General features: G+C 43.7%; 1 protein-coding gene across 2 annotated transcripts in view; it reads left to right on the top strand.

Annotated features, from left to right (window-relative positions):
• LOC142584992 (RNA-binding protein Ro60) overlaps positions 1-19,311 on the top strand; it is a 58,909-nt gene extending 39,598 nt beyond the window's left edge. For both annotated transcript variants that reach the window (XM_075695394.1, XM_075695395.1), the window contains 2 exons: positions 13,108-13,291; positions 15,236-19,311. In XM_075695394.1, the coding sequence (XP_075551509.1) occupies positions 13,108-13,240 (133 nt within the window). In that variant the 3' untranslated portion in view covers positions 13,241-13,291; positions 15,236-19,311. The remainder of the gene's footprint in view (positions 1-13,107; positions 13,292-15,235) is intronic.
• Positions 19,312-20,730: the final 1,419 nt, after the last annotated feature.

Here is a 20,730-nt window from a genome sequence, read left to right as displayed (position 1 = left end):
TTGGCGTATATTAGACATGATCTTCACATGGCAGATTGCAAGATTGAATATATTATGGTGGAAGTAATCTTAGGTCGGCAAAGGTCATGTCAGAGGAGCGTTTACCTACTTAACCTGTACAGTAGCCCCAGGGACACGAAGCAGAGTTTCAAATCTCTCTTGACCAAGGCAACCAATCTGGCTAAGGATGCACCGTTGCTTATTGGAGGGGACTTCAATGCACCATATCATGTGTGGAAGTATGTTTATAGCACTATTAAGGGGGAGAGGCTATGGCAGCAGGCACTAGACTTGAATTTAACTCTGATTACAGACCCCTCGTATCCCACCAGATGTGGCACGTCGACATGTAGAGATTCGACACCTGATCTCACTTTTGTTCGGGGGGTGGTGGATTCGTCCTGGTCCAATTCTAATAAAGATTTTGGTAGCGATCATTACATACTTATGATTACTTTGGCAGTGGCTAATAAAAAGGAGCGCACATTCAGGATGGTTGACTGGGATGCATTTAGGAAAAGAAGAGCGCAGAGAATCGATGATGAAGGAAATGAGTTGACCTTGGAACAGAGGACTAGCCAGCTTAAAAGTGACGTTGAGGCGTCCACTAAAGAGGTTCAGACCGATATTGACACGGAACACATGGATAGTCGCCTGGCACATTTGTTGGAAGCAAAGCAGTCGATGTTAGCGAGATGGAAGGGTCAGAAATTAAATAGAAGGCTTAGAAAGCGTATAGCAGTGGTTAATCAGGAAATTGAAGACCATTGTCGGGTACTGTGCAAGCAGCAATGGGATGAAGTGTGCAATTCTATTGATGGTCGCATTAAGAGGGGAGGCGCATGGAGTTTGCTCAGACATTTACTAGATGAGACAAACACTAAGTCTAATCAGAGGACTGTGATAGGTAAGCTGGTCCATCAGGCGTGTCGGGACTCCACGGAGCAGGAGTTGCTAAAGGATTTGGCTCAGAGATACCTTCCTTTGGAGACCTGGCACGATACACCTGATGTGGTTTTGGAATATAGTGGAAACGAAAATGCAGCTATGGACGCGGAATTTACTGAAAGTGATATCAGGATGGCGCTGAAGAATCTTAATGGTCGATCGGCATCAGGGCCGGATGGCATTACGAATAAAATGCTACGGAATTTAGACGATGGATCAATTGAGTTCCTTACGCGGCAGATCAATTGCCTATGGAAGGAAGGCTCTTTCCCGGAAGAGTGGAAACTGGCAACTACTGTTCTGATACCCAAACCGGGCAAGGCCATAGGGCTTGAAAATCTCAGACCCATTTCCCTGACGTCGTGTTTGGGAAAAGTCGCTGAGCATGCCATTTTAAATAGGCTAACGCGTTATGTTGAGGGCAATGGGGTCTTTCCGCATTCGATGATAGGATTTCGGCCCGGCCTCTCGACTCAGGATGCTATGATCAGGATTAAGCATGAGATCCTTGACCGGCGAACAAGGGATACTAAGGCACTAATTGGACTTGATGTGGAAAAAGCTTTCGATAAAATCCGACATTCTTTCATTCTACGGGTGCTATCGGACTTGAATATGGGGCAGCGGCTTTTCAATTTTGTCAAGGCTTTCCTTACGGATAGAAAGACATGTCTCAGGTTTGGGGAGATAAAATCGGAAGTCGTTAAATTGGGTTGCTGTGGTACTCCGCAGGGATCCGTACTCTCGCCTATGTTATTCAATCTGGCGATGTCGAAGTTGGCTAATAGACTGGACACTGTCCAGGATATTGGCTATTCTATCTACGCGGATGACATTACTATATGGAGTGTCGGTGGTAGTGATGGGGAGCTTGAGGCTAGGCTGCAGCAGGTGGTAACGCTTACGGAGGAGTGCCTGGGTCTCATGGGGCTCAAGTGCTCCACTAAAAAGTCGGAGTTGTTGATCTTCAAATCTAAGAAGCTAGGTCGTAGGCCGAGGGGTTGGGTACCGGAAGTTGAGCATTGCATTAGAATTCATACTAGGGAAGGGTCGGTGATACCCAAAGTTGAAGCAATCAGGGTCCTGGGTTTTGTACTTGAAGCGAACGGATCGAACATTAGAACCATTCAGCGTATTACCAAGAAAACGGAGGAGGCCATAAGACTTATAAGAAGGATCTCTAATAGGCATAGGGGTTTAGGAGAAGAAGGTGCGATGCGCTTAGTTCACGCATTTATTATGTGTCATTTCTCGTATGTGGCAGCTATGCTAAATTGGAATAGGGGGGAGAAAAATAAATTGGAAGCATTAATCAGAAAAGCCATCAAGGCTGCGCTTGGTCTGCCTATGACTACGTCAAACGATATGTTGTTACGACTGGGTTTGCATAATACTTTAGATGAAATTGCTGAGGCTCAACGTACCGCACAGAGGGAGCGGTTGCTAGGTACACCAGCGGGTAGGTATATATTACAGTCAATTGAAGAATCGGTGGCTGTGTCGCACGATAGGGCGCCCCTACACGAGTTGAACGTGAACCTTAGGGCAAATATCATGGTTCGTCCATTTCCGCGGAATGTGCACCCCGTACACAATGTAGGGAGGCGGCTCGCGAGAGCTAGAGCTTTGTTGCGAGAGGCAAAGGATCAGGAGGAGGAGTCTGCGTTTGTTGACGCCGCATGGATTAATGGTAAAAATGCTTATTCGGTGGTGGTAGTAGATGGCAAAGGGAGCGTTAGAAATGCTGCTTCCATTTATACCAAAGACCCGGGGGTTGCTGAACAGGTGGCTATTGCTCTAGCACTAATTGATTCTAGAAGAGTTTTGGTGTTTAGCGACTCGCGATCTGCGATTACAGCCTTCTCGAGAGGACTTGTTGCGGAACCGGCTAACAGACTGCTGCAGGGTAGGAATATCACTTCGCATACCGTTACTTGGTTCCCGGCGCACATGGGGACAGTGGAGGGAGCCCCGCGTAACCTCAACGAGGTGGCGCACAGGGAGGCACGAGGATTAGTGTGCCGTGTACTCCCTGAAGGGGTGGATCTCCCGCTCCTGAGTACAGGGACCAACTGTTAACCTACAACGAAATCACCAAGCACTATTACTTAGGGCGCAGGGCATTCCCGTTGCCACATCCTAAATTAAGTAGGCCGCAGGCGGTTACATTAAGGCTGCTGCAGACACGGACGTACCCTAACCCGGTCATCATGAATAAAATTAATCCAGACTGCGGGGTTTCAGTCTATTGTAGTAAGTGTGGGGGTTTGCTCGATTTACAACACATGCTGTGGCGCTGCTTGGCGTTGGCCGGTGATGGTTCTCGAGGTGAACAGTGGTGACAGCGAATGCTGCACAGTGAAGTGCTGGCGGACCAACTCAGGGCTGTCCAGAGGGCCCGTGTGATAGCAGAGGGGCTCGGCCTCTCTGTACCGACGTGGGAGCGGCCCACATCAGTCCCAGACTGATCCCTCCGGACCTAAATAAAGTTCTTCATACCATACGGGTTTTCCACTAATGACATTTTAGGGTTCTTCAAGTGAATAAAACGAATCCGACCTCAACTCCAACTTGGACGGATCTTTACATTACAGTTTAACTTTAACAACCACTGCAGGCCACATCTATACTTTAGCAGAAAGACCATGGCAACTTCAGCACGTAAGACTCATCACTGTGCGATTTGAGAATCCGTGCTGAACACATTTTATTCGTGCTCGCATGGTTACAACCGAGTGAGAATGGATTAATATGTTGTGCAAGGTCAAGGCCACTCTCGAAACTTAGTGTTTGTGTAGTGATGGCAGTTACCGACGCAGTGGCCTGAGGGGAAAGGCCAAGAATGAAGGCGCGCCGCAAGGTGTCGGAGCGCTGATCAGCAAAGACTTTCTGGGGCGACCGAGAAGCGAGGATGACTGGTTCCAACAGCAAGTCAGTTCCAAAGCCCAACACAATAGTCTGCCTGGTTTGTTGCCCACATATGTCAATTGTCCATTAAAAGGTGTATTTTTTTGCTATTCTGACAGACACAGAGCTGAGCATGTTCATGCACGATTCATAGTATAAGTGTACTGTTGGCAGTACCATGCATATTCATCAGGGCGGTTTACTTCCATGGTTTGTCCATTTCTACCTTATCTTTAACGAAAATGTGCTGCAAGCACTTCAAACACATGCAAGGCACACCATGCTCATGCGTCCGGTCAAGTGATGCAGGCTTTAGGGTTATCATTGCTATCAGTATATCAAAGACCATTCCACAGCCATAGCAACATTGCAACATTTGTGGGCAAAAAAAAATTTGGCAGCATGCTACACGCCTGTAGTACGCAATGGCGAAAGCCTGCTGCACACTTCGTAATCCACTAGCTCACAGTGTCGCATTGCTGCTTTCGCAGTTCGGCTTCTTCGGCATGTTTTCTACAGTTAGCTGCAGCTTCTTCCACACGTATAGCGGGGTCAGACTTGTGCCGACGACGTTTCTCTTCGACTTTATGTTGCGTCCTCTCAGCAGGGGATTGGAACATCTGCTGTCCTGTGTGTTGTAAGGGTAATTTCAATGAACGTATGCACTGTTTGCTTCACTTTGCTGAGTGCATGTAGCCTCTGAATTATGAGAAGGATGAGCATTTTAATTTTTTGCTTGCTTAGGGGGGTATGAGCCATTGCTGATCATGATAGTTTTTGTACCATTAAACTGGGCGCCGCATTTTTTTTTTTTTTTTTCAAGGCTATCGGGAGTATGAGCCACTTAAGGTTTTCACCTTAGGTTAACTTTCGACATGGCCTTATCGATGTAAATCAATAACTTCGCACTTTTTATGATCTCTAGAAGCTGTACGAGACGCGTAGAGGTCTCGGATGACCTTCAGATAGACATTTTATATTTAGAGTTGCCATTTTATCGATCTAGCTTGCGATTTTCTTTGAATGCGATATATTCAGGATTAACTGTATACTAGGTGGGTCACGAAAAGCGCAGAGAAATCGACATTTTTGATACTGAAGCTGAAAAAAGAAAAAAGAAAACACCAGTCATTATTGCTCACTGGAAAAACCCACAATGTTGAGAACCAGTGCGGCTCCTCGGCATCGGACCGCTAAGATCAGGCAGTGCCCGTGGCATGCTGAAAATCCGGGGCCATGTTCTGGAATCTGAATCGTATCTGCTAATCAGCAGACGTCCACATTTTATGCTAAGGTGCTACATAAAACTCCTTATCGCCCAGTGTCACAAATTTGTGACATACCAAATAATCGTCAACACATTAACGCACAAAAATTAGGAGCTGGTTTTGTCCTCCATAGATAGCGTCTTCATTGAAAATTTTTTATCGCCACTTCTAGGCGGTAATCTGAACGAAAAGCGAGTGCACGGAGACAACTATGCTGTAGTCGAGCATGTGCAAGCTCACATTTTTCCTTTGTTGTTCTACTGATATTAGAGATGAGACTGGTTCTAAAATAAAGTTGCCATTCATTCTCACACACCTCAATGTTTATTCTTGCCACTACCACTACAGTAAAACCTCATTAATGTTACCCCGTTGATTCAGAAAACCAGATAATTTGGACTTGTCCTCTGGTCCCGGCAAGCATCTGTATTAATCCTATGAGCAGGCAAATAGCAAATTTTACTTTCAAAATGAATTCAAAGTGATTAGTAATTTGATCGAATAATTTCCAATCGAATAGTTTGAATAGTAGTATTACCTTGTATACCTCTGTACTACATACCACATATTTTGGTGAAAAAAGATGCGACAGCATTTACGATAATTCAGTTATTACAAATATCAATATTTTAGCGCGAAATGAATAGCTGTGGTCTTTACACTATTACAAATATCAATATTTTGGCTTGAAGTGAATAGCTGTGGTCTTTACAGAAACCTTGATGTGAGCCAGACGTCGAAAAATTAAAATAAAAAAGAAAGAGGCAAGGTGGTGTAGAAACACCTTGGTTGCATACATGGCAAGTTTTTTTTCAGCGTTGTTATGCAGATATTTTCATGCAAAAATGGAAGTTAAACATTTTTTTACAATTCCAGCAGTATGGGAAGCAGCACAGAAAACTCATTTGCAAACTTTTGCTCAATCTTGTGGTTCAGTATACAGTAAAACCTTGTTGATATCTTTTTGAAGGAACTGAGGAATAAAAGTGTAATAGCCAAGAAAATTTAACAGTGAGGGAGGCCTGAAATCGCTACAGTAATTTCAAAAACAGCTCTGCACACCTGTATAACTAAGGGACACACTCTACACATCTAATGCCTAGGATGGATAACCAGTGGATGATTAGAGTTGCAGAGTGGGTGCCAAGGGAATTAAGGGAATTGCAGTCATCAAAGATGGCAGAAAACTAGGTGGAGTGATGAAATTAGTAAATTTGCAAGTGTAAGTTGGAATTGTTTGACACAGGCCAGGGGTAATTGAAGATCGCAAGGAGAGGCTTTCATCCTATAGTCGACATAAACAGGCTCATGATGACTATATTCGGCTCCTTCCAGCTCCTGATATGCTTCGCTGCATAACATGCCTTTATTGTGGCGAAGCTGACTTTAGCCAGCAAAATCTACAGCCTTGGTTGACATGCTTATTCGAGACCGACGATCACATACTTATGGCATTTTATACTTCTGAATTTGCCTCTGCACAGCTATATTTATGGGACTGCTGCACTGAAATGTAACAATGCAACATAAGATGCGGGAACATTACACAATGGCAACATATCAAATAGAAACATAATACATAGGAATTAATGAGCTTTAGGTTAGGACTGTGATAATGCGACTTAGCAGCCAGGAGAATGCAACAGCGAAGAACATGTCAACAGCGCTCCACTATACTTGAATTGCACGACAGTCTTGGGGCATGTCACGTTCGCGCGGCGTGCGGCTCGATGTGTGTCGCATGGCAAATTTATTTACAGACGTTTTGCTCAGCATTGCGGTTCAGTATACTTGAATTTTGTGATGGTTGTGCTCTGAGGACATTTTGCATTCACCCGTTGCGTGGCTTGAAGTATGTCATGCTTCACCGCGATTCCGCAAAGTGCACATGTCGCATGCAACCTTAGCTGTGGCAACTGGGTGGCATCTGCAGTTTAGGCTCAGTGCTTTCTACCTTCTCGTGAGTTTAACCTACTGTGTCCAGTAAGTGCACAAACTTAACACACACTATAGTTTATGGCTCAGCACCCTTGGTCGCCTGTTGACCTGCACGCCGCTTCTGCGGCCCTCTGCCTATCCCGTGCAAGTGATCTCAGGCACGATCACCGATGAGCGGCAAACTTCACATGATGGTTTCGGCAAATTTTCATCGTGGCGGCACTGCCTTGGTCGATGGGCCTTATCAGCACTGCTTCGCCAAGTGTTGGTTACCAAAGTTGCGGTTTCGTCGCCAAGAAATGACATTGCCAAGAAAAGCGAGGATACAGGACACGGTCTACACGGCACTATTTGTCAGATTTTCCAACATTGTAAGCACGAATGATATAAAAAAATTGATTGAGGCGCCACACAGAAATAAATGCTTCAACAATTGAAAAACTGACCGGCAATGCTGTGGCCCAATACTGGCTTCGTATTTTGTTTGTGTTGGCTGTCAGGTGTGTCATCGACAATGCTACTTGCTGACCAAAACCGACCTTGTTCATTCTACATTTTGAAATTGATAGTCATTTGTTCCAGATAATTATAGAATTCTGAATACTAAAATTTGATCTGAAGCAAATACCAAATAGCATAACATTCGATTAAATATTCGGAAATATCGAACACTCGCCCAACCCTAGGTAATGACATCAAACTCATTAATTCAGACGTATTTTACTGGACACCATTTAATTCTGATGACCATCAAAGCACGCCAAACACAGAGTGCCACAAATGTGCAAAGCAAAAGAGCACAAGCAGCGCTAGCGTCCAGCTCAAAGGAATCGGTCCATGTCCCCATAGTCATTGGCGTGAACCACACGGGCGTGCATTCATGCAAGAATGCCGTAATGCTTCATGTCAGTTTTCTTCTTTTGTAACCTTTATTCTTGCTTTTAACATCGTGTGTGAAACCGCATTGGCTGCATGCCTTCAGAACTGCGTAATCACCATCCACGGTCGCGTCAGTAGCGAGCACAGTTTCACCCACAGAAGTTGCTATGAGCAGTAGTTTCATTTTAACTCTGATATTTTAACTCTGTGACATTTTAACTATGTGACATTTTAACTCTGTGAGCCACGATGCCTCCATTCGAAGCAGTAATGAACAGGTTGCAGAGACTCCTATAACTAGCGGGGAGGTTAGAAGGGCGTTATTAGACATGAAAAGGGGAAACGCGGCAGGAAAAGATGGAATAAGAGTCGATTCAATCAAAGATGGAGGAGTCATAATGCTTGAAAAACTGGCGGCGCTCTATACGAAGTGTCCATAGACTTCAAGGGTCCCATAGAACTGGAAGAATGCAAACATTATACTAATCCACAAAAAGAAAGGTGTTAAAGAATATAAAAATTATAGGCCTGTTAGCTTACTTCCAATATTATATAAAATATTCACCAAGATAATTTCCAATAGAATAAGGGCAACACTGGACTTTCATCAACCAAGGGAACAAGCAGATTTCAGGATGGGATACTCTACAATGGATCACATCCATTTCATCAACCAGGTAATCAAGAAATCTGCAGAGTACAATCAGCCTCTCTATATGGATTTCATAGATTATGAAAAGGCATTTGATTCAGTAGAGATACCAGCAGTCATAGAGGCATTACGTAATCAAGAAGTACAGGCCGCTTAGGTAAATATCTTGGAAAATATCTAAAGAGATTCCACAGCTACCTTATTTCTACACAAGAAAAGCAGGAAGATACCTATAAAGAAAGGGGTCTGACAAGGAGACACAATCTTTCCAATGTTATTCAGTGCATGCTTGGAAGAAGTATTCAAGCAATTTAACTGGGAAGGTTTAGGAGTAAGGATCGACAGTGAATATCTCAGCAACTTCTGATTTGCAGATGACATAGTCCTGTTCAGCAACACTGGAGGCAAGTTACAACAAATGATTGAGGACCTTAACATAGAGTGTAAGAGTGGGGTTGAATAATAATATGCAGAAAAGAAAGATAATCATGAATAGCAGGGCAAGGGAACAAGAGTTGAGGATCACCAGTCAGGAATATGTTTACCTAGTCAATTACTCACAGGGAACCCGTGTCATGAAAAGGAAATTAGCAGAAGAATAAAAATTGTTTGGAGCAAATACGGCAGACATTGTCAGCTCCTGACTGGAAGCTTACCATTATCATTGAAAAGAAATGTGTACAATCAGTGCATTTCAACGGCGCTGACATAGGGGGCAGAAACTTGGAGACTGACAACGATGACTGACAACGATGCTTGAGAACAAATTAACGTCCGCACTAAGAGCGATGGAATGAAGAATGCTAGGCATAACGTTAAGAGACAGAAAGAGAGTGGTTTGGGTCAGAGAGCAAATGGGTATAGCTGATATTCTAATTGACATTAAGAGAAAAAGATGGAGCTGGGCAGGTCATGTAATGCGCAGGTTAGATAACTGGTGGACCATTAGAGTTACAGAATAGATGCCAAGAGAAGGCAAGCGCAGTCAAGGACAGCAGAAGACTATGTGGGGTAATGAAATTAGGAAATTGACAGGCACTAGTTGGAATCGGTTGGCGCAAGACAGGGTTAATTGGAGATCGCAGGGAGAGGCCTTCATCTTGCAGTAGACCTAAAATAGGCTGATAATGATGGTGAAACACATCAAAGATTACTAAACAAAGTGCATTTGTGTCAATAACAAATTTTACCAGTGCTGATTGAGTACCGAATGTATCAGTAGCTCTGCTGTTAACGACAAGAATGAAAAAATAACTTCCTGCTTTGTAACCCCCCTTAGGAATATTGACTGATTTGACTGTTTACGCAGACGACACCAGCCTGTTTTTTTCATGGTGACTCAGGTCCTAATATCTCAAACTGAGCCAATGAAATGCTTGCAAACATACACACGTGAGCGACAAACAATTATCTTACGATTAATGTAGAATAAACAAAGGCAGTGCTGTTGAATTCATGTAACAAACAGTATCAACTATCCCCCACTAACCTAAAAAATATTTAAATAGAATTAGTATCATCTTTCAAATCACTTGGCATGTATTTCTCCAAAACAATGACATGGGATTGCCAAGTAAATCACTTAGAAAATTGTCTAGAACAATAGTTACTATGCATTGCAATTGTATTTATCTCCCCATATCCATTAATATGCTTTTATATAATTCAACGTTTTTTCTTTAGTTCAATATGGAATTCTTTCCTGGGGAATGACTTCAGCAGAGAACATGCATAAACTGACATTATTGCAAAAAAGAGCAATACACCTTGTCTCCCAGGCACCATGTCTATACCAGACCGTTCCGTTGTTTTCAACGCTTAGAGCTATTAAAATTGAGTCCTTGTATATATATATATATATATATATATATATATATATATATATATATATAGGCTTTGTTGCTTATACAGTATTGGAAAAATTAAGAATATGACACATTAACAAATCTGGCATCTTTACAGCAGCATAATTCTTTTTATAAATTACGTCAGCCAGAACCTTGGAATGTTAACACGAAGAGAACTAACTATGGTGACGAAATGCTACAGTTTTGTTTGCCGACACTGTTAAGTTGAATACACAAAGAAAATGGTTTCAGTGTATCTATACTGCCTCTAATAAAGCTATACAATATATTTGTCTTATGGCATTTGCTGCTGTGATAAGTCTTTTTCTTTGTTTTATCAGTATACCTTTTTTCTCTTAGAACTGTGCCAAATGTTCTCACGATAACTTTGTTTATAATCCTGACAGTAGCGGTTCTCTCCTTTAGTACGATGGCATGAGGGTACGAAGGGCCAAACCCCCAACTCAGCAGCCGATAATTTCAAGAGAAACAAATTTCCAATGAAGAAGCAATCGTGTTAGGTGCCCCAATGCCATGCACATGCATCGGTGAATTTTCGCGCGGTGTGTGCTTCCGCGTGCCGCTGCTAGATGCTGGGAGCTGCGCATTGACCTCCAATGCAATAGCACATCTGGGATTCCAGTGTGCACACATAAGAAGGCTGCGCCGGCACCATATTGACCAAAAGGTTTTGTCCCGTATAAGGGCCGCACCTTGTCAAAATTGTGGAAAAAAATAGTGTGGCCCTTATACGAGTATATACAGTGCTTTTGGAGCATAAATGCCTGTCTTTGAAAAAGGTGTGAACTAATTGCAAGGTGGTGTGTTTATTTCATACAATGGAGGTATGTTTTTTGATGGATTAAGTTGGCGAAGGACACATCTTGCACCTGAAAGCGACAGTGATAACAGCTGTCTGCGCAACAGAGATCACAAGTATTATTTACACAGTCTCCAAGACTTGGTGTCTCCAATAATTGGCCCAGTTTGCAAGGACAAAGAAAACGAAAGCTGCAGTCACTCTGAGCATGTGCCTCTTATCAATAGAAAAGATGGATTAGATGAAGACATCCTTCATAGAGAAATGTGAAATACTGCCATGACAAGAATCTACCTGAGAGTGAGAGTGTGAAGACTGAGAATTTCAGAGATGTTTTTTTTTTTTATGAAGCAGCATGCTCTATAACAGGAAAATGAGACTGCTCCAAAGCAGAGGGGCAAGATGTCATCGTCCATGAAAACACTCCTAGTGATGAAGGGTGGTCTCGTGAAGCCATTTCCAACTGCGGGTATCTGTATGCAAGTGTATGGCATTGGCCACATGTAAAAGACATGTGGCAGAGGTGTGAGGAATCTAGCTGTAAAGAAGAGACGTTTTTTCATCGGCTCGAAGTGCCGTGTCCATCTCTGCCTCAATAAACACAAGAACTCCTGCAATTTCTTTCACCTTTTGAGCCAGCAAGATTGAATTCGTAAGATATTTTAAGATTAAAAAAGTTTTTCAGATGAAAAAAATGGGCATCCTTTAACTACATGCAAATCTACATAAATTGCATGCCGCTTTGAGCGCAAGGCTTTTGCTACATGAACCATCTATATTTTGAGACATACACTGTGCTAATTTTTCCTCCATGACATGTACTGCCCTTCAGATTCATTGCCTTGCTTGACATCATCTGCCAAAACTGTGCCGTTTCGTTGACGCGAACACTTCTGAGGTCGCGAGAAGTGATCGTAGCACAGTGTGGCACAGCATTTGATGTATCAGATGTGAGAGTGAGCAGGAGCTTGGTACACCATGTTGTACAGCACTATACTTTTATGTCATATTTCCAAGGAGATGTCATAACAGGGCAATTCAGTACACAGACAATTCAGTGTATCGAGGTTTGATATTATCCAGCGTCGATTGTAGTACTCATTTGGGACCAATTGAGCCAAAGTGAAATTATGTTGCAGTTCGCCTGAAAAAAAGGGTATTCACATAGAGAAGAAAACCTGCTGCTGCAAGTCAAAGCACAAGAATAATGACAAGACAAGAATGACGTGACAAGACAAGAATGACGTGACAAGACAAGAATGACGTGACAAGACAAGAATGACGTGACAAGACAAGAATGACGTGACAAGACAATAATGACGTGACAAGAATAATATGTAGTAGTCCCATAACCATTTGCTGGAGGACACAAGCTTTGTCTAGACGATGCAAACACTGCAGCAAAGTTGGTGCTGTATTTTGTGTAGCCTACACTGTTAATGGCACTCCATTGCATTGAAAGCAGGCACTGCTAAATCACTCTGGTAATGTTGATGCTCCTCCAAGCTCTGTTGCACTTCCATGAATAAAGGAGCTGCCGTGGAGTTTTAAATTCCTACTTGCATCGGTGTTTTCCGGTTGCTAGGGCCTCCCTTATGAGAACATTGCTTTAAGGATGATTTGTCGCAACAAACTTGTATCACCACTTCACTTTGCAGACCGAGTGTGTAGCTTTAGCCAAATCGTATATATTTTGTGTCATTAAGGGGTATATACAACTGTGACAATTAAAGAAATCGCAGTTGTAAGTCAATGCTATGTGTGCTTACCTTGTCTTGCCGGCGATGTCACATTGATCTAGACAGTGCTATATGCCTTATCACTTCTCATGTGCCATGCACCTTGCAGGTTCGCGGTGTGTGCCATGTGCAGCCAGGGCTTCTCGCTGGCGCCTCCTGACGAGCTGAATATGCTGGACATCGCAGGCTGCGACAGCCGCACCATCCACCTGATAAAGGATTTTGCTGCAGGCCTCTTCTGAGCTCCCATCCATTTCTTTCCTGTTTCATCATAGCTTTAAGCTCATCTCCTGGTGAGAGTCTGGCACTGAGTGGCGTAAATATTTAAGGAATTTTATCTCTTAAATCTTTTGCTGTCTTTTACTTGCCGTTTATGTTTCGGTTGCCTACATGCAGTAGAGGAGTATTAACCCCTTAACTTGACGTCAGCTTATCATGAGTTATTATGACAAGCCTTCCTCAAAGAGTACATGGTGGTAAGCATTCTACATTCATGGCTTTTGTTGAAATAGGTTTCACACACTATTTGCAGACCTAATTTTGTGTTTTAACCATGTTATCGAAGCATTTCATGTCAGAAAGCGAGCCGTTATGGTAGAGAAAAAAGCACCCTTAAAGAGTAAAGGGAACCCAAATAAATGATGGACAGCCTCTCAGTGAATTGCATATTCTTCGGTGGCTTCCCTGCACTAATGATATAGTCATGGAGGCAAACCTTAATTAAGGCATGCAGACCTATTAGGCAAAAAAGGAAAAGAAAGAAATGTCACGCCATTCACAGCTTTATAGAAGCCCAGGTGGTCAAAAATTAATCTGGCGCCCTACACTACTGCATCTCTCAGCCCATGTGTTGCTTTGGCATGTTAACCCATTGAGGGTCGATTTTTTTCGCCATACGCAACCACCCAGCGTCGATTTTTTTTATTACAGATTCCAATTCTTCTTGGGGACTTAGTTCGAAAAAAATTTACCGTAATTTTTCTATCTAGGGTGACTGTAAAGTGAGAAAAGGTATCTTGCATTTGTATATATGTACTCTTCATTCATGAATAACAACAATAAAAAAGGAAATAAACTTATGAGAATTAAAAATTTGATGCATTGTTATAGTTCAAGGCTTTGAAAATGCACAGAGAAGAATATTTCGCAAGACTCAAGTGTTCCTGCTCTTACACTAATATGTACAGTTGACCAAAAAAGTTTACGGACCAAGAGATCTGACAGAAAGCTGAATATATCCTCAGTCTCAAAACACAGCCTGTTATTCCCATTTCCAGCCTTTTGTGGCATATGCGAACAACATTGTGATGCCCAATTTTACTGGCTGCTTCTAAAGACTGCTCGCATATGTTGAATTTTCTGAGATGCCGTGGTCCGTAAACTTTTTTGGTCGACTGTACATCCATAGCGTAATCGAACTGCGTAGGTGCGCACACTCAAGAAAACTGTGTGGTTGTGCACCCATCAAAAAAGCAAAACTTGTGACAAACTTCCGCTAATCTTCATCTTATGGCCAACCAGTAGCAATTAGTTCTCGTGAGTCGCCCCCCCCCCCCCCCCCCAAAAGAAGCAACGGAAACGCATGCATGGCGGCATCCTTCCCATGCGCACCCCTGTGAGCACTAAACAAGCAAGAAACAAGCGGTTGCCCTTTGAGCAATTAGTAACGAGATAGCCATCAGTTTTGCAAGTGCAAGAAGCCGAAACCGCCTGCGGAACTAAACCCGAACCGCCGCCCGCCCGCGCGCGTCCCAATGCGTGAGCTGTAGTATATGTATGCACGGGAACGAACTAGCGCTAAAACAAACCATGCAACGAAAACTGAAAGAGGGAGGCATGTGAAAAAAATTCCCTGTATTCCCACATAGTGGCAGCACATGACAGAAAACAAAGTCAGGAAATTGGCCCGCTTTTTAAACATACAGGCGGCACCGTAAATATACGGCATCGACCATTTTGGACTTGTTCGGGGTGCCGTATATTTACGTCATTGACCCTCAAAGGGCTAAATCCCACTATATCATTTTTTTTTTTTTCTGGCCAGCTACATTTCAAACTGGCGAAAAGTCTGGTTCCAAACCCCAGCTAGCTGGTCCATGGCTACTTGTCTTGTGCTTCCACCTCTGCCTCTTTCATGGTTGCAATGTCGCTACTGTCTGGCGAACAGGCTTGCTGAGCACAAGTTACAACAAAGCCTGTCCCCAATTCTTTTGCTTTCTTACTCCCTCTCTTAACAGGAAAATCTGAACAGGACAGAAGTCTAAGCTTGTTCCCAGTGCCCCTCAGGAGCACTTCTCTTGGCAGGCACTCCTATCGCCCCGTCAGAAAAGCATGGTTCTGGTCTCGTCTCCTACCTGAATGGCAAGAGCAACTTCTGATGACATAGCTGTTCTGACCCAGGCGCAAAGCAAGCGGGTAACTTTGTCCTCGCATTTTTTCCTTCCTTCTGTCATTCTGCGTGGTACCAGTCCTGAAAAATGTTTATAGAGTGGCTAAAGCACTGAAACGCTGACGGAAAGCATGACGAGCAGGCAATACAGCAGTGCATGTTTTCTGTGCCAGTCTTTAGAACGTTGTTGTCTTCCTAATCCCAGTAAGACAGTAGGCATTGGAGCCTTAAAGTGATCGTCATTGGCTGTACAAGGGGAAGCCTTAGGCTGGAGCAAACATTTTGGCAAAGTCATGGTCCTTCATCAGGCAACAAAACATAAATGCTGCCATGAATGTACATGAATGCTGCCAAGAAAACTGCTTAAACATTGCATTGGGCTTGTTGGTTTTTTTATTATGCTATACCAGTACTAGGGAACGAGACTTGAGACGAGACATGTTGTGTCAATTTTGTTTTGTGTGCCGTTTCCCAGCGCTGGTATCAGATAACTGCCACGAAAAGCAGTTCTTGCCCTGATGAAGATAAGTCCCATTGAAAAGTTTGCTCTAGCTGGCTTTCCTGCTTTTCTCATTGTTAACCGTTTTCTTCTTCATTCATTAGTTGCTCTGAAGGTGTTCACTCAGTTTGAGAATTGTGCGAAGCACAATTACCTTCTCTTCTGCAAGGCATGTAGCAGGGGTGTTTGAAGAGGCAGAAAAAAAAAGCTAAATCTGGAAGGAGGCACAAGACAAACTCTCAGCGTTAGCCGGATACATCTCTTTCTCTCAGGAAAAGCATCAACACAAAAACAAAGTGAGGCATAAAGAAATGGAAAAGAGTGAGGCAGAAGGAGAAAACATTGCCACTCTGATTACGATGAATTCAAGTGAAATATGTGCATCGCTTAATATAACCTAATTTAGAAGTTTCAAGTTTGCATGTAAGTAGCTCTTATTTTTCAGCGGTGTTTACCTGAGCATGGCCTTGGTGCAGCTTATATACATACTGACTTGTTTGATGTGCGCTGCCATGATCGAAGCAAGAGGACTTGCTTGGTGTTGAGAATGGGGAAGGAGAGATTAGAGGAAGTTTCATAAAAGAAAAAATTGCTGTCCAACCGAATGTAGAATTTTGGTACAAAGGGACCCATTAAAAAGGGCCTGCTTTTAACAACCAATCTTCCCAGTTGAAGAAAAATTTGGCCATCTCAGGATTTATTTTGCTTCTGTGTTATGATGGTCTAATAGATATTACGTTAATGCGATTCTGCTGAAGATATTTGCTTCGGTGGACACAATACCAAATTTAAAGCAAATATATTTTCAAGCCATCAGACTTGTTCCACCCTTTCTGTAGTGCCGCTGAAAGAGAAATGGCTGATTTAATGGGATTTTGATGCTTTGGGTGTAATGTAACTTCAAATGCTTAGCCTTTGTTGTGACCATCTGTTTCTGGCTTCTCAGTGAATTTGGAGTCAGTTATCATGTTTCCCACAATGTGTTGTCAGCAGACTGATTCCATGGCACGTTTCACCATGCCAATGCTGCTGCAGAGTTATCATATTTATGAGGTTGTATTATGGCCGACGCTGGCTAAGTACTTCGTTTGTTGCGAAAAGAACTCGGTGGTGTCTTACATTTCCCACAGTGGCCTATTTTTGCATGTGCAGTGGAACCTCGTTAATTCGAAGTCCGTCAGACCGCGAAAAATCATCGAATTAAGCGGGTTTTTGAATTATCAAAAACGGACGAAAAACGAAAAATAAACGCACGAAACGTGGCTGTATCAACACTGCACCTTTATTTCGCCTGAAAAACGGTCACTTGAAGTAGTCATCAATGCGTGACTGCTTGGCGCGGTAGTTAGCCGCACCGTAGGCTGCGTCCTCCAGTCTGCTTACAGTGCGCAGCAATTCACTGTTACCACCGCTACACTCCACAAAACTGCGCACAACGTTCAGCGACTCAACGACTGCAGCTAAAGCTGGTGCTCGGGCTGGCTCAACATCGCCTTCACCTTCGTTGGAAGGCCCGTTGTCACATATTTCTCCTTCCAAGTCGACATAAGACGTTTGGACAGCAAGTTCCGCGCTCAAATGTTCTGCAAAGGTCAATCCGTTGCTCTCGTTGCCATTTTCTTCATCGAAGTCGGTCATGCGCGCACACAATGACTCTCCTTCATCATCCAGTGTGCAGTTGGCATCAGATGCGTCCTCAGAACTGTCATCTTGTTGCTTGGAAAAACTGGCGTGCATAAAGCAATGCCTGATCATATCTCCCTCCACCTGCTTCCAGGCATACATGATTAGGCAGATGGCACCCAGTAGGTCCACGGAATATTGTTTGCCGTTATCATAGCACAAAAATATCCTCTTAAGCAAATGGCAGCGATAAATCTTCCTTGCTTGCAGAATAATGCCTTGGTCCATAGGCTACGATACAGCTGTAACATTCGGCGGCAGGAAGACAAGCCTAACTGCTATCAAGTTCTGGATGTCGGCGTGGGCTGGGCAGTTGTCAACAACAAAAACAACTTTTCGTCCCACGGCAGCAAACTTACGGTCAAGGTGCCTCATGTACTCCTCGAACAGCGCTGCCGTCATCCAAGCCTTTTTGTTACTTCTGTACAGCACATCATCCTTAGGAGGAAGTCATGCGTTCTTGAAGCACCGAGGCTTCTCCACTTTTCCGATGATCAGCAGCAGGAGTTTGTGACTGCCGGACATATTCGCACCAAACAGAACAGATATTCTGTCCTTGGGTTGTTTTCTTTCTGTGACTACCGCATCTTTTGGGACAAATATCCTCGTTGGCAGCATTTTATAAAACAATGCAGCCTCGTCCATGTTGTGAACATCGTTCTCCGCGTACTGCTGAAGCAGCGGAGCCAATGTATGCTTTTTCCAATTCTCGACAACATTTGGGTCGATGCTCCCGCTTTTGCCACACACTGTCACGAACATGAGGTTATTGCGGTCTTTAAATCTGGACAACCAGCCGTTGCTGCACTTAACTGCTTCATGGCCCAGCCGCAGTGCAAGCTCATCGGTCTTTTCGCGCAGCAGCATGCCGTTCACAGGTAGGTGTGCTGCATTTGCATGCTGAAGCCACTTCATCAAGGCGTCTTTAACGTCCGGATACGTAGGAAAACGAATCCTTGTCCGCTCCGTCGAATGCATCTTCCCGTAGGCCTCGAGGATCTTTGTCTTATTCTTCAATATCGTCGAAAGGGTCGATAAAGGCAACTTGTGTTTTTCCGCTAGCTGTGTTTTGGAGCACGTCCATTTTTCAGCCTCCTCAATTAGGCACACTTTCTGGCAGAGAGTCAGAGTTCTGTAGTACTTCAGCATTTTCTTAACACCAACACTGCGCACGTGGTCAAGAATAACTAGCAGAGCACAGAACACATCTGGTCGTGGAACCGAACAATCAAAACACTACGAGCAGTGCCGGCCACAAGCTAGACAAAGAAGCAACGGAAACGGAACCAGAAAAATTTCGACCTAGCGGTGCCTGGTTGTTGCTTTGTCAACTAAAGCTAGCCTCCAAAACCAGCTGTAGCACTGTGCAGATCGCTGAGGCACAACAAAGCACCGGAAACAGAAAGTTGATTTAAAGTGCCGCCTGGCTGCCACTCCAGCAACTATACTGGCCTCAGAGACTGGCACACTATTTTTTTTGCAGATCACGAAGGCACGGAAAAAAATCACGGAGGCCATGGTTTAAACTGACGTATTATCCTGATATGGGCACGCTGGCTGTTCAAATTAGCCGGCAAAATTTGCATGCAAATTGTTGGGACCGCTGAAAACCTTCGAATTATGCAGGATTTCGAATAAACAGAGTTCAAATTAACGAGGTTTTACTGTACTATATAGCAAAATTTTGCATATTACCCACACTACAATTTTGACTTGTGCAAAAAAAAGAAAGGAATCGTCCCTATAAACAAACATGAATGACTGCCTGCAAGAACATTTGCCGATACAAAGCACAGCCCAAGAAACAATCTCATTTTATGCATTCATGAACGCTTTCGCTGCTCTAGTAAGTTTTTAAGGGGCACTAAAGAGAAATTTGAAATTGAGGTTGATTCAAAATTTAATTTCCTGGAATATACTGGAAAATTCAGGTGTTGCTGTGAATTGAGGTTTGGTACGCCAGAAAAATGAAGCTGGGCAGTCTGTGTAATGCGTAGGGCAGATAACTGGTGAACCGTTACTTACAGAATGGGTTCCGAGGGAAGGGAAGCACAGTCGCGGACAGCAGAAAATAGGTGGGGTGATGAAAATAGGAAATTTGCAAGCGGAAGGTGGAATCGGCTAGCTCAAGACAGGGGTAATTGGAAGTTGCAGGCCTTTGTCCTACAAACATAAAAGTAGAAATGATGATGATGATGATGATGATGATGATGATGATGATGGTGGTGGTGATGAAGCCAGAAGGCTACAAGAACTACAAGGGGTAGTGAAGTGCTGTAGGAGTTCATGCACTGCCGACAATGTTACCAGTCTTGGCAGTGTCGACTCTAGAAAGTTCTTCATGAAAAAAGAAGGTCTGCACTGTATTCTGAGGAAGCTCTTTGGCCATACTTGGCCCTTATGTCATCATCATCATCATCATCAGCCTGGTTACGCCCACTGCAGGGCAAAGGCCTCTCCCATACTTTTCCAACTACCTCAGTCATGTACTAATTGTGGCCATGTTGTCCCTGCAAACTTCTTAATCTCATCCGCCCACCTAACTTTCTGCCGCCCCTTGCTACACTTCCCTTCCCTTGGAATCCAGTCCGTAACCCTTAATGACCATCGGCTATCTTCCCTCCTCATTACATGTCCGGCCCATGCCCATTTCTCTTTCTTCATTTCAACTAAGATGTCATTTACCCGCGTTTGTTGCCCCACCCAATCTGCTCTTTTCTTATCCCTTAATGTTACACCCATCATTCTTCTTTCCATAGCTCATCGCATCGTCCTCAATTTAAGTAGAACCCTTTTCATAAGCCTTCAGGTTTCTGCCCCGTACGTGAGTACTGGTAAGACACAGACACAGCATTTCGCGTGCGATGCTCTACCAACTGAGCTACCGCAGCGCTGTTTCCCCATCCATTTATTAGGGCATTTATGTGTCCTAGTAGAACCCTGGGAGTGTTAGCCAGCGCCACCACTCACAGACCTTCTCGTTTATTACGTAACGAGGGTCTCGAATCCGGCTACATTGATGCCTTCAGGTAGCATATGTGGGTTTATTGACCAGTTGCCTTCACCCAAAAAGATCACGTTCTCGTGACGCCTGCAGCAAAAAGGACATTCCACGTCCGCTGCCAAGGTCTGTGAGTGGTGGTGCTGGCTAACACTCCCAG

Source organism: Dermacentor variabilis, chromosome 6 (assembly GCF_050947875.1).
Source record: "Dermacentor variabilis isolate Ectoservices chromosome 6, ASM5094787v1, whole genome shotgun sequence".
NCBI lineage: Eukaryota > Metazoa > Arthropoda > Arachnida > Ixodida > Ixodidae > Dermacentor > Dermacentor variabilis.
Note: the sequence above shows the minus strand (reverse complement) of the source record. Positions and strands in the feature narration are given on the sequence as shown.